This window comes from Lithobates pipiens, unplaced genomic scaffold (genome assembly GCF_037356315.1).
Source record: "Lithobates pipiens isolate NorthernLeopardFrog02 unplaced genomic scaffold, aLitPip1_a1.2 Scaffold_19, whole genome shotgun sequence".
Classification (NCBI taxonomy): domain Eukaryota; kingdom Metazoa; phylum Chordata; class Amphibia; order Anura; family Ranidae; genus Lithobates; species Lithobates pipiens.
Window position 1 is genome coordinate 332,312,729 of NW_027507764.1, and position 12,355 is coordinate 332,325,083.

Here is a 12,355-nt window from a genome sequence, read left to right on the forward strand (position 1 = left end):
GGATGTTGGCTATGTTACATTCACTGCTTTTTTTTTTTTTTGTTTTTTTTTTATATATGCTGCAAAGTATTGTGTGATTTTGATATTAAAGGAGAAGTCCAGCCTGAGCTTTATAGGCTGGGCTTCTCCTCTGGGTCACAGGAGTGCAAAACGAACCCGTTTTCAGAGGAGAGCGGTCTGAAGCCTGCTATCTGCTGACATCACAGGAATCAGTCAAGGCAGCGCACCATCCCGACATCCCAAATCTGGACTTGTCAGCTGCCTTGATTGATGGCAGTCTCAGCGAGCCGCTGAGGTGGCCTCTCCCTGCCCCTCCACAGCTCAGCGCTTCAGTGAGTGTGGAAAAACAGAGAGGAGAGACGCTGACTGACAGGCAGCATCTCTCCTCTTGGGAATCTGTGAAAACCAAGCCATCGGCGATGTTCGTGGATCTTTTCTCAGTGCAGAGATGACAGGGGACAGCTGCAGCATTGGTCTAATGCTCCATCCATATAGGTAAGGATGAAAATAAGGCCATAATTCTCTTTTAAAGCAGAGTTCCACCCATTTAAAAGTGTTTTAATAAACAGACACTCATTTGTCCCACGGTCCAGTGATACGGCCACCAGAAGCCTTGCTCCTCTCCTCCTCCTCCACTTCATGGCACCAGCATTGCAAGTTTGGGTGCCCGGCTGTGACAGCATGCGGCTTCACAGCCAGGCACGCATTGCGCATGCACGTGTCATGCTGCGCTGTCTTGAATAGCCGGGCAATCTTCTGGGACCTGTGACATGTCTCAGAACATTGTAGGAAGGAGGGGGGAGAGGTGAACTCCCGCATTGCGGCGCCAGGTGAGGAAGTGGGAGCTGGGTGCCTCTCAAAACCAGGTACCTGCTCCCCCACCAAAAAAATGACATGCCAAATATGAATACTGAATAGTTTACCGTCTCCCTAGTGCCTGGATTCAGCATGTGGTGGACCAGGTAAACAAATTACCGGGAGAGGCTGGGCATGACCCAACTGTCTTAGTCCATGTTGAGACCAAATACAGAATACAAGGTAGATTGAGTATATTTAACCACTTCAATACCAGGCACTTTCCCCCTTGCCCAGGACACTTTTCTACTTTCAACGCTGTTGCACTTTGAATGACAATTGTGCAGCCATGTAACACTGCACCCATATGACATATTTAGCATTTTCTTCCCACAAATAGAGCTTTCTTTTGGTGGTATTTGATCACCTCTGCGTTTTTTATTTTTTGCACTATAAACAAAAAAAAGACCATCAATTGAAAAATAAAATGATGGGCACTGATAGGCGGCACTGATGGGTACAGATAGGTGGCACTAGATAGGCAGCACTGATGAGGAGCTACTGACAAGCATGATTGAGTGGCATCTGAAGGGCCCTGACAGGCATTACTGATGGGGCACTGATTGACACTTTTATGGGCACTGATTGCCACATTTACAGGCACCGGCAGGTGTTTATTATGGGACACAGGCTGGCAGTTTATGGGCACTTATTGGCAGCTGATGGGCACATCTGATGGGGGCTGTGCTGATAATCAATGTATCATCAATGTGACCCCCCGACAGTGAGAGCCACCGATCGGCTCTCCCTTTCAGTGTGAACTGAGGAAAGCCGTTTAACTTCCTGGTTCACACGATGATCAGCTGTGATTGGTCACAGCTGATCAAGTGGTAAGAAGCCTCCGTCAGAGGCTATATACCACGATCGGAGTTGCGGTGTGTCAGACTGACACACCACACTGATCGCCACACAAGCCCCTGACTTGTTATCCTGATCACGTCATATGACAACCAATCAGGATAACTAAACCAATTTGCCGCTGTGATATTGCTATATGGAGGGCAGCAAGTGGTTAAAAATCAACTTAGATTTGGGTGCAAGTTGAAAGAACCTCCAAGGTTATATTTTTTGGAAATTCCCATATTACAAACTAACACTGGAGATTGCAGTACTATTTTTAGTACAAAAAAATATGGTAAATACAAGTTACCGTAAATATGCCATGATGGATAAAAGGGGGGTGGCCAGCAAATCTGGGACTGTATGAGCAATTGTAGTGTAGGTTTTTAATAGTTATTGATTTACAAGAAACTTAGTAAACTTTTAAGGTTATCAATTATGTTAGTATATAAGTAATCACTTCAATCTACACATTATATATATACATGGTCTAGTGTATACAGAGACATATGGTCTTATTATTCTGTGGGAAGTTGGGAACCTCTGATCTTTCTATTATGTGGTGTGGCTCAAACTGGTTTTCACAAATTTTTGGGCTGGTATATATATATACACTGTATGTCTGGAAAACAAAAGGCTGGGGGAGATGGATTCAGGATTGAAGAAGACAAGACCGAATCATGATGGGATAATCAATTCCAGGGACTTCATATGAAGTTGGGGGAACTCTCCCTGGATTGAATATGCCATATTTATCATTTTTTTTTAACTCTTTTTATTGACAAGATGCACAAAATGAAATACATGTTGGTACAATGACCAATACGCTCAACATGAGCACAAAGAATAAACAATTCAGTACACAACTGCATATCATATTTAAAGCTGTATGCACAAAGACCAGTGGCAAAGTTTATACATCTGAAGATGACATCCAGTCACTTGGCAACCAGGTAAGGATGTATCAGATATCAGGCAACTCTCTAAGTATACAAGTATAATAACATCCAAACCTATAAACCAAGTGAAAGTCCAAAATTCTCCAGGTAGTTGTAATAGTAAGAGTGGATGAACACCAAGAGTCCCATACCTTGTTGTATTTATTAGGGCAACTCCTATGTGCAAATTTAATTTTTTTCAAATGGGAGTATCTGGTTTATTTATCCACTTTTATCATCTGTAATAAATCCTTAAACCAAGTAAATTCCTTTTATTATTATACTCTCGAGTTGACTAAAATTATTGTATCATATCCACATATCTGAAAGGTTAAACATAGGAACTTTCAAGCAATAAAGTCTAACCCTTTATTACAGCAGTCTCAGTCTTTACAGCAACATCTGGCATTAACCCCCAAAGCACATGCACATCTAGAGTCTTAGGACAAGGCCCTACTCAAAATGTCCAAGGACAGTTTTCATCCACCCAGCTTCCATGCGACACTCTTCGGGGAGAGAGGAGGACCTTCTCCAACCCAGCTTTCACAGGTCATGCCCTACAACAAATGTATTTCAGTCCAAATTCCTTCAGGCCCTCAGCCAAGTACATGCGGATGCCTAACAGACCTATAGCACACAGACTACCTCTCAGGGACAGCAGCCCCAGGAGAATCACTTGCTGAGCAAGCCTCTCAACCATTTAAGTCAGGTAAATATTCATAACTCAGTGGCTGATCTTCCTACTTTATTTCCAGTTTGTCTATTCAGAGGCAAACAAGAGCAATATGGCCAGACCTAGAAAATAGATTGCCGCTCAAAAACAAAAGGGCTGCAGGGGTCAGGACAGTGATAGGTGATTTTAATCTTGACTCATGTAACAGCACTGTTGAAACAGTAAAAGAGCAGAAATGTTTAAACTTATTACAAGACAATTTTATGGTATTGTTTACTGAGGCCCCGCAATCACTCTTTTCCCAGACCCCCCCCCCCCACCCCCTGGCTCTGCATGGCCATTAACACACAGATTGCAGCTCTGCTTCACCCTTCACTCACTGTGATTGACAGTAGCGGGAGCAAATGGCTCCCCCTGCTGCCTCTCTGTCCAATGAGGAGAGGGAGAGCCGAGAGAGCAGTTGCTCTTGTTCCCATCGCAGGCATTTAAGAAGAATAAAAATAAAGGAACACTTTCTTCATTTGAAAGTTACAAATAAAATAACAATAGATGTAACAAGCAAATCAATATTGCAAAAAATTCAAAACGAGTGACAGGTTACAAAAAAAGAGTAAGACAACCCCCCCCCCCCCCAAATATCTTTCAAGTATATTAATAGTAAAATGATTGGGTATTAAATGATAACTCAGAGTTGGTGACAAAGCAAAGCCAAATTTATTAAATACCTTCTTCAGCTCTGTGTATACAAAAGAAAATGATGAAGTTCAAGTCCATAATAGGGATAGAAGAATAAAGCACCTAGGCACAATGGCTTATGCCCAAATGTCCTTAGAGTTGAGCTCTGTTGTTTCCAATCCATTGTTACTAATTTTTGGAGACTCTTTACTGACTGACTTGCTACCAATGAATTGGTGCAAGGCCAATGCGGTGCATATATTAAAAAAGGGAACAAAATATTTTTACCAAGTAACTCCAGACCTGTAAGTTTAAGTTCTATAGTCAGAAATATACTTAAAGTGGTTGTAAAGGAAGAAAGCTCCCGCTTCTGCTGTCAAAGTCAGTTAGTCAATCATGAGAGAAAGGGATTGGGGCCAAACCACATAACGTGTCTGAATGGACAGAGGGAGCTGTGGCTTGGCTTGAGTGTCCCCATAGCAAGCTGCTTTCTGTGGGAGCTCTCAACAGGATGGAGGGGCCAGGAGCTCCAAAGAGGGACAGGAGAAGAGGAGGATCTGGGCTGCTCTGTGCAAAACCAGTACACAAAGCAGGTAAGTATAACATGTTGGCTATTTTTATAGAAAAAAAAACAATAAACTTTAGTATCACTTTAAGAACCACATAGATGAGTTGATGCAAGAAAATAACATTATAAGTGAAAGCCTGCATGGATTCACAGAAGACTGAAGTTGCCAAACAAATCTACTTTCTTTTAGTTTGAAAATTAGCAAAAACCTAGACAAAACTGTGCCTGTGGATAAAGTATACTTTATCAAAGCATTTGACAGTTTCCCAAAGACAGTTAATGTACAGTTGTGCTCATAAGTATACATACCCTGGCAGAATAGGGATTGGGAAGTTATGCACTTGGGGGCTAAAAACAGACATGCATCATACATACTAGGGTAGAGTACAACTAGGTGAATCAATAATCAAAAAGGATCTGGGTGTTCTGGTAATCACAAACTAAATAACCGCATGCAATGCTAGGCTGCAGGTTTTAAAGCCAGCAAAATACGTTCTCGCATTAAAATGAGGTATAGACTTTAAAGCGGAGTTCAACCAAAAAATGGAACTTGCGCTTTAAGTGCAGGTGACCCCCTGACTTGCCACATTTGGCATGTCCTTTTTTGGGGGGAGGAGCAGATACCCTGTTTTTACAGGCACCAGCTCCCACTTCATCCCCTGGCTTTGCGGTGCCAGAAGGAAGATCACCTCTCCCCCCCTCTTTCCTCTCTGCAATCTTCTGTGACACGTCACAGGTCCCAGAAGATTGCCCAGCCATCCACAGGGCACAGTGCGCGCCCGGTTGTGATGCCACAGCCGGGCACCCACAGTTAGAATGCTGGCGCCTCAGAGAGAAGGGGGAGAGGAATGAGGCTTCCTGCACCCGTATTGCTGGTCTTCACAGCCTTTGCAGCTGTAGAAAAACTTTTTTTTTCACCTGCCTCCAAACACCTGTAAATGCCTATGTGTGCAATGACACATAGTGGGTTCTTTACTAAAGGCAAATCCACTTTGCACTGCAAGTGCACTTGGAAGTCAAGTCACTGTAGATCCGATGGGGACATGCAAGGGAAATAAAAACAGCATTTTAGCTTGCACATGATTGGATGATAAAATCAGCAGAGCTTCACCTCATTTCATAGCTTTCCCTCAGATCTACAGCAACTGCACTAACAAGTGCACTTGTATTGCAAAGTGGATTTGCCTTTAGTAAATCAACACCATAGGCTAAAATAGAGATGCAGAAAGAAAAGCCAAACACCCTTAAAAGTGGTGTTTTTGACATCCTATGTGCTTGTGCATGTGTCCAAAAGCTCAATACACACTATCAGTTTTTCTGATGAGTTTTTCCTTCAGGTTTACCAAAACCATGTAGTGCAAGGGCCTGCCTGATTGCATACAAATTGAAACTCCTAAGGTTTGACCTTATATTATATGGTTTGGGGTTAATCTGAAGGAAAAACTCAGGAGAAAAACTGATAGTGTGTATGGGGCTTAAAGAGGAAGTAAACCCTGATGAGTTTACTTCCTCTTTCATTCCCTGCAAAGGCATTTACTTACCTGACACAGGAGCCAGCGAAGTCGCCGCTGTCCCCTGTAGTCCGCCGCATCCATCTTCTTGGTGGGGTCTCGCAGCTCCGTCGCTGTCATTCGGCGAAGCCGCGATGACGTCACTCCCGCGCATGCGCACGGGAGCCGACACGCGCGGCAGCTCCATCGCTGAGAATGCCGCGCTCAGTGCGCCTGTGCGCCGTAGACAGCGGTGCCCGTTTTCGGGCAAATATCTCCTAAACCATATAGGTTTAGGAGATATTTCTTGGACCTACAGGTAAGCCTTAATCTAGGCTTACCTGTAGGTCAAAGTGGTTTGTAAGGGTTTACAACCACTTTAAGAGCTGTGAAAATTAGGAATTGGCTCCTCCAGGAAGCAATTTCAGCCAGCTCGGTTGATTACAGAAAGAAACAAATAACTGGATGCATTCTAAATGCCGGGATTTTAACTGGGTATTAACATTAATAGGTAATAACACCAGAGATTGTTGACCCAAGGTATATGTGATTACCTTAAGGGATCAGGACGGAATTAGACAATGATTTAGAAGATTTATATTTTGTTTTCCTCTACATTATTTATTTCTATTTATTTCATATTAATTGAATCTATTGGACTTTATTGTCTTTTTTTCAACCTGATTATGTAAACATAAGAATAAACTGTCCTCAGATACACTATCAGTAACTCACCCACCGAACCATAAACATATCTGCAGAGACACAATAAGTACCATAATCACAAAACCAGAAGCACAGTCAGTGCCTTACGGACAGACTCTGCAACATCCAGATCATTTGCTGGAGGGGGGATAATGGTGTGGGGTTCTTCTTCAGGGGTTGGGTTTGGCCCCTTAGTTTCAGTGAAGGGAACTCTTAAGGCGTCAGAATACCAAGACAATTTCATGCTCCCAACTTGTGGGAGCAGTTTGGGGATGGCCCTGTCCAGTTCCAACATGACTGCGCACAAGTGCAGAAAGCAAGGTCCATAAAGACACGGATGAGCGAGTTTGGGGTGGAGGAACTTGACTGGCCTGCACAGAGTCCTCACCTCAACCCGATAGAACACCTTTGGGATTAATTAGAGCAGAGACTTTCCCTAAGGCCACCCATATACAGAGCAAATTTCTTTCCTGCAACCACAGGTTGCAAGAAAGAAATTTGCTCGAGTCCTCCAACACAGTGTTGACGAAGAAATCCCTCCTGCTGAGCCATTGTCTTCTCCTGGCAGGAGTGGGGAGGTCATCCCTGCTGGTAGAAGACAGAAATTATTGCTAGCAGCTATAGCAGCTGTAAGCGATAATCACAGGTAAAACCCATCATGTTGGTCGTACCCAAGTTGACATTAAGCCTGCCCATACACAGTTCCTGCTGAACCGGCCAAAATTCAAACTGTGTATGGCCTGCCTAAGCTCCAAGCCTCTAGGCTGCAAGATCACATGCCTTCCATAATTCTCTCTGATCAAACGGGCTTCATAGTGTAAAACATGAAGATCCTTAATTGTGTTATGACATGGTGGAACGTGATAAAACAATTAGGGCTCATTATGTTTTACACTGGGCAAAACATGAACCTGAGAAGACACCCTTTCTCATACTATATATAGTGTAGATATATATATATATATATATATATATATATATATATATATATATATATATATATATATATATATATATTGGGAGAGAAAATAGATGGGTTAGATTTTAGCTAATAAGTTGAAAATGTTTCTGGTATTAATTCCCCCTGAATTGGCCACCCAACTGAAACCATATTTCTTGTTTATGTGGGCACATATATCTCTCCCGACACAATCACATTTATTCTAGAATTTATTACATAATACTCAGTTTAGTAAGAAGGAATCTCAACAGGTGCCAAGGTCTTCCTCTCATGTGGCTGAGGTAAATAAACTGTAATCAAAATTACTATTTTTTTTTAAACAGATGCAAGTTTGATTACAGTCTTCGTAAAAAAAAAAATATATATAAAAAACATAGATTTGCTTATTTTATCGTACAAAGATTAAAAAACGGATGGAGGCTTAGGTATACCAGACTTAACTTTATATTTTAAAGTGATGTGGTTTGTCCGAAGAGTGTACTCTGCATGCATGATAAACTGTGGGTCTAAAAAGACAATGGCGGGACATAACTTAGCGAGAGTGCCATGGATCCCGACAGCAGTTCAGAGTCTGTTGAATTGGACTTCTCTGAAAACTCTTGCAACGTTGAAGACCTGGAACAGACTTAAGGCTTAAGGGGACCTTTTACCACAAACCTCACCTTTAGCCCCACTGAAAGTATTCCCCTGGTACTCCCCTGATGAAAACATAGCCTACTTTAATGTATATGGGATGGATGGAGTCACCAATTTTCACAAATTTTCCAGTGAAGGCAAGCTTATACTCTTGGACATCTTGTGACAACATATAAGTCCCCTTGACTCCTTTCAAGTCTAAGGCCTCATGCACACTGGTTTGTTGTAAATGCTTTTTCTCCTGACAGAAGAAAATCAGTGTTAAAAACTTACCTAAACTGGTTTTAAAAAACGCAGCTTAAGAGAGTTTAGCTGCGCTTAGCAGCGTTTGGGTGTTTATTTCAATGGGCAGAATTTTTATTTATTCTGGCCAATGAAACAAATAAACGCTGAAGTGCTAAACGCTCCTAGGTGTGTTTAGACATGCTTAGCTGCATTGGACGTTTTTTTGTCCAAAAGTTCCCTCTCATCAGCACTTTTCTTCTGTGTTCAGGAGAAGGCGTATTGACTGTCTCTAAACTCTGCTGCTCCTAAACTCCTCTAAAAGCCTATGAGTACATGGACACATAAGGATTTCATTGAGATGAATTCAGGGACTTCGGCAAAAAGGCAAAAAAACACTAAAAGCCCCACAAACATCAATTTAAGAGCAGCATTCTGCTACTGAAAGCGGTAGGAAACATCTCCTTTCCCATATGTATGAACTGCGGATTTGTACTTACTCCTGCCAGGTTCCTTACTTTATTAAGGAAAAGAGCTCAACGTGGAGTTTACTTCCAATCAACTGCAAAAAATAATAGGCCTCCCTCACGTTTCCTCTATCAGGACCAAAACTCAAGAGTCATGTTACAAATTTGTGTCACAATGGTATAAAGACTCCCTCCCGCTTTGCAAAGATTTTGTTCTCAAAATCCATCTTACCGTGGATAAAGAAAACTTCCCTTAAACTGATAAGATGCATTCCTCTCCAATTCCTGTTTCATGACCTCATATAAGAGCAGTGTTACCAGCATATACTGAATGCCCAAAACCTAGGTTCTGGAAGCAGACTACTTGTCTGGCTATTGGAGATTGGCAGGAAGTTGTCGATAGGATGATGGAGGCTGAGAGGTGGGTTGTTATATCTAATAATAAGGAGGAACAATTCTGAGACATTTGGGTAGGGCGGACGTATTACTCTTATAAGATACATGGGAAAGATCACTAAATCCATTTCTACTTCAGTGGTCTGGTAACTACTAGGGACTACTGCCTGCTTATTAAAGGGTTTCTTCATTATATGTTCTCCTAAGGTACCCCTTTTTTATAATACAGATGCAAATATATTCTATCTGGCAGCACGGTTCTACATTTTTTTGTGCGTTTACTTTTCCCCATTTTTTTAAACGTTTTTATCTTCATTTACTTTGATGTTCCATTTCCTTGATATGGATTTCACTTCATGCGTAGTAATGTTAGAATATATCTCTACTTGGAGCTTTATGGAAGACATACACCTATACACGCGTTAACTCTTTATTGTGCTAAATTCAGTTATAGGATGTATTTGTGTGCATTTTGTAAGTGAAAGTTGCAGCAGCTCCACTGCATGTAATGCTTGGCAAAATTGTATTCAATACTGCTTTTTTGTGTTGTTTATCCCTATTTTGCAAATAAACATAGATTATGCAAATAAGTAATACAATAACACAGCTGTATTATTCCTTTAAATACATGCAGCAATGCCTTACCACTGAGTTAAGAGGATAAGGGACTCCAATTAGAGCTGTCATGAGTGGAGCCACATCTGCCTAAAAAACAAAGCACATTATTGTGTTTGGAAATGGAAGAAAATAGATATCAACAGTAATTCATTTATTACAGGTATTTATAAAGCACTGACAACATATGCAGTACTTGTCATTTTTATATCAGTCCCTGCCCTCTAGAAGCATATGTGTTTAGGGACAATTCTGACAGGAGTCAACTAACCTACCACAATGCCCTTGGAACGTGAGAGGAAATCAGGCTACCCAGAGGAAATCTGCGTAAGCACATAGAGAGTTCATGCAGGTAGTGTGATAGTGGAGATTCGATGACCCAAGAACAAAGTGCAAACCACCAAGCCATTTTGCTTATACAGTTATTATACTGATAAATAGAGTACTTTACTGAACTGAGGCAGTACAGAACTAATGCACAAACCTCTTTATCCGAAGATACACAATCAATGGCATTTCTGACCTTTGAGTTGGGCAATAATTATACATACTGTAAATCCATGACAGATAGTAAGCCAAGAGCATCAGTGTTAATTTTGGCTCGTGACTTCATAAAGACTGTACAAATGAAATTCAGCAAGTATTCAATGAACCCGTATGCGATCAGATACATCTTTTTTCAGCCATAACGTTTTCAGCCATAACGTTCAACACATATTTGAATATGAGATGAAGATCACAAATGGCAGTTTTAGGTCTTGTGGACACGCAACTATATTTTGTGAGCTAGCTAGCAATGGAAACTATGGGATGAATGCGAGGAACATTGCTGATAGCTGCACCTCTGAATCAGGCAAAAGTAGTACAAATAGAGAGCAGCATGAAATGTCAAACAATCAGGTCAGTATTTAAAACAATAAATCTTATGGTGGACCCACTCTCACATGTTAGCCTAAATTCTCACTTTAACTGGGGTGAAGTAATATACAGTACTAGAGGGGCTGAGTTACTTTATCGTTGGTAAGAGTTGTCTCAGGCTTCCTCCAGTGGGGTTCACATAAACATATTTGTGATCCTGTCGTAGGCAACAACTCAGCAGCAGCAGGACAGGAACAAACTACTACAGTGTTGCTACTTCACTGGCAAGATGAGTATTACTTCAGTGTCCCTTAATGACATTAAAGAAATACCCACCTATTTAAACAGCATCACTCAATGTGGGATGAATAGGGTAGCAATGTCTTGCTTACCTGGTCATCCATGGAGTAATGCTGTAAAAACAAGAGTATCTCTCTGCCCTTATTAGCAATGCTATAGCAGGTTCTTATATGTGGCATGGTTCTAAAAAGCTCACAAAAGCTCGGAATAAGATTCTTGTTATGCATGCACAGCAAAGAAGAGTAGTATTCTACAGCTGGAAATAAAGATCCATCAGTATTATGCTTAGGAATAAAATACATTTTATAACTTACACTTTAAGAGCAATATAAAAAAAACTGCAGGCCTCAATATTTGATACGGATATGCTTTCAGTGAAAACAGGCAATTGTGAGGCTTAGGCAGAGCAAGCCAAGTTAAACTAGCAAAATAAACTAATAAACTTACAAAATGATAATTTAAGAATGAATATTAAAGTGGTTCTAAAAGTAGAAGGTTTTTTATCTAAAAGTGTTTGTGAACCCATTTATAGAAGACTATGCCAGCCCCTCTAGTAGAGGCTGGTATAGCACACTATGAAAGTTGTTTTTAAAAACGAGAGTTCTAAATACAAATTTTGAGCTGTCTCCAGGCCGGTCACAAGACATGTGGCCATTCTACAGCTCCAATGGGTGTCTTCTGCAGCAGGGGATGTGATCTCCCTCTGACGTCAGCCGAAGAGATCACGTAGCAGCTCGTCTCTTCCGCAGAAGCTTGGTCTCATAGCTGTAAACCGGGTGCGAGTCACGTGACCGGCCTTAAGACAGCTCAAAATTGGCATTTATAACGCTTGTTTTTTAAAACAACTTTCATAGTGTGCTATGCCAGCCTCTAATAAAGGGGCTGGCAGTGACAATTTTACGTTGTTTTGTTTTTCAAGCATAGCGGCAGGGACGGGGCAGGGCAGAGACAGAAAAAGAAAATGAGATGACAGGCAGGAAGGAGGGGGTGAGGGGGAGAGAGGAGAGCAGAGGGGACAGCAACATATGATGCAGGGATGTACTCTGACCACGATGGTCAAAGCTCAGCAGCGCAGATTTTCGTGGTCAGTACAGAGAGGACATAAAGGAAGTAACAGTTCAGAGGGGGGCAGATTACACAGCACAAGCACTGTGCT

General features: G+C 41.5%; 1 protein-coding gene across 1 annotated transcript in view; it reads right to left on the reverse strand.

Moving 5' to 3' along the window:
• Nucleotides 1-12,355, reverse strand: part of PIGN (phosphatidylinositol glycan anchor biosynthesis class N) — a 618,025-nt gene that overhangs the window by 488,659 nt on the left and 117,011 nt on the right. The window contains exon 10 of the mRNA XM_077492054.1: nucleotides 10,072-10,131. Within this exon, the coding sequence (XP_077348180.1) occupies nucleotides 10,072-10,131 (60 nt within the window). The remainder of the gene's footprint in view (nucleotides 1-10,071; nucleotides 10,132-12,355) is intronic.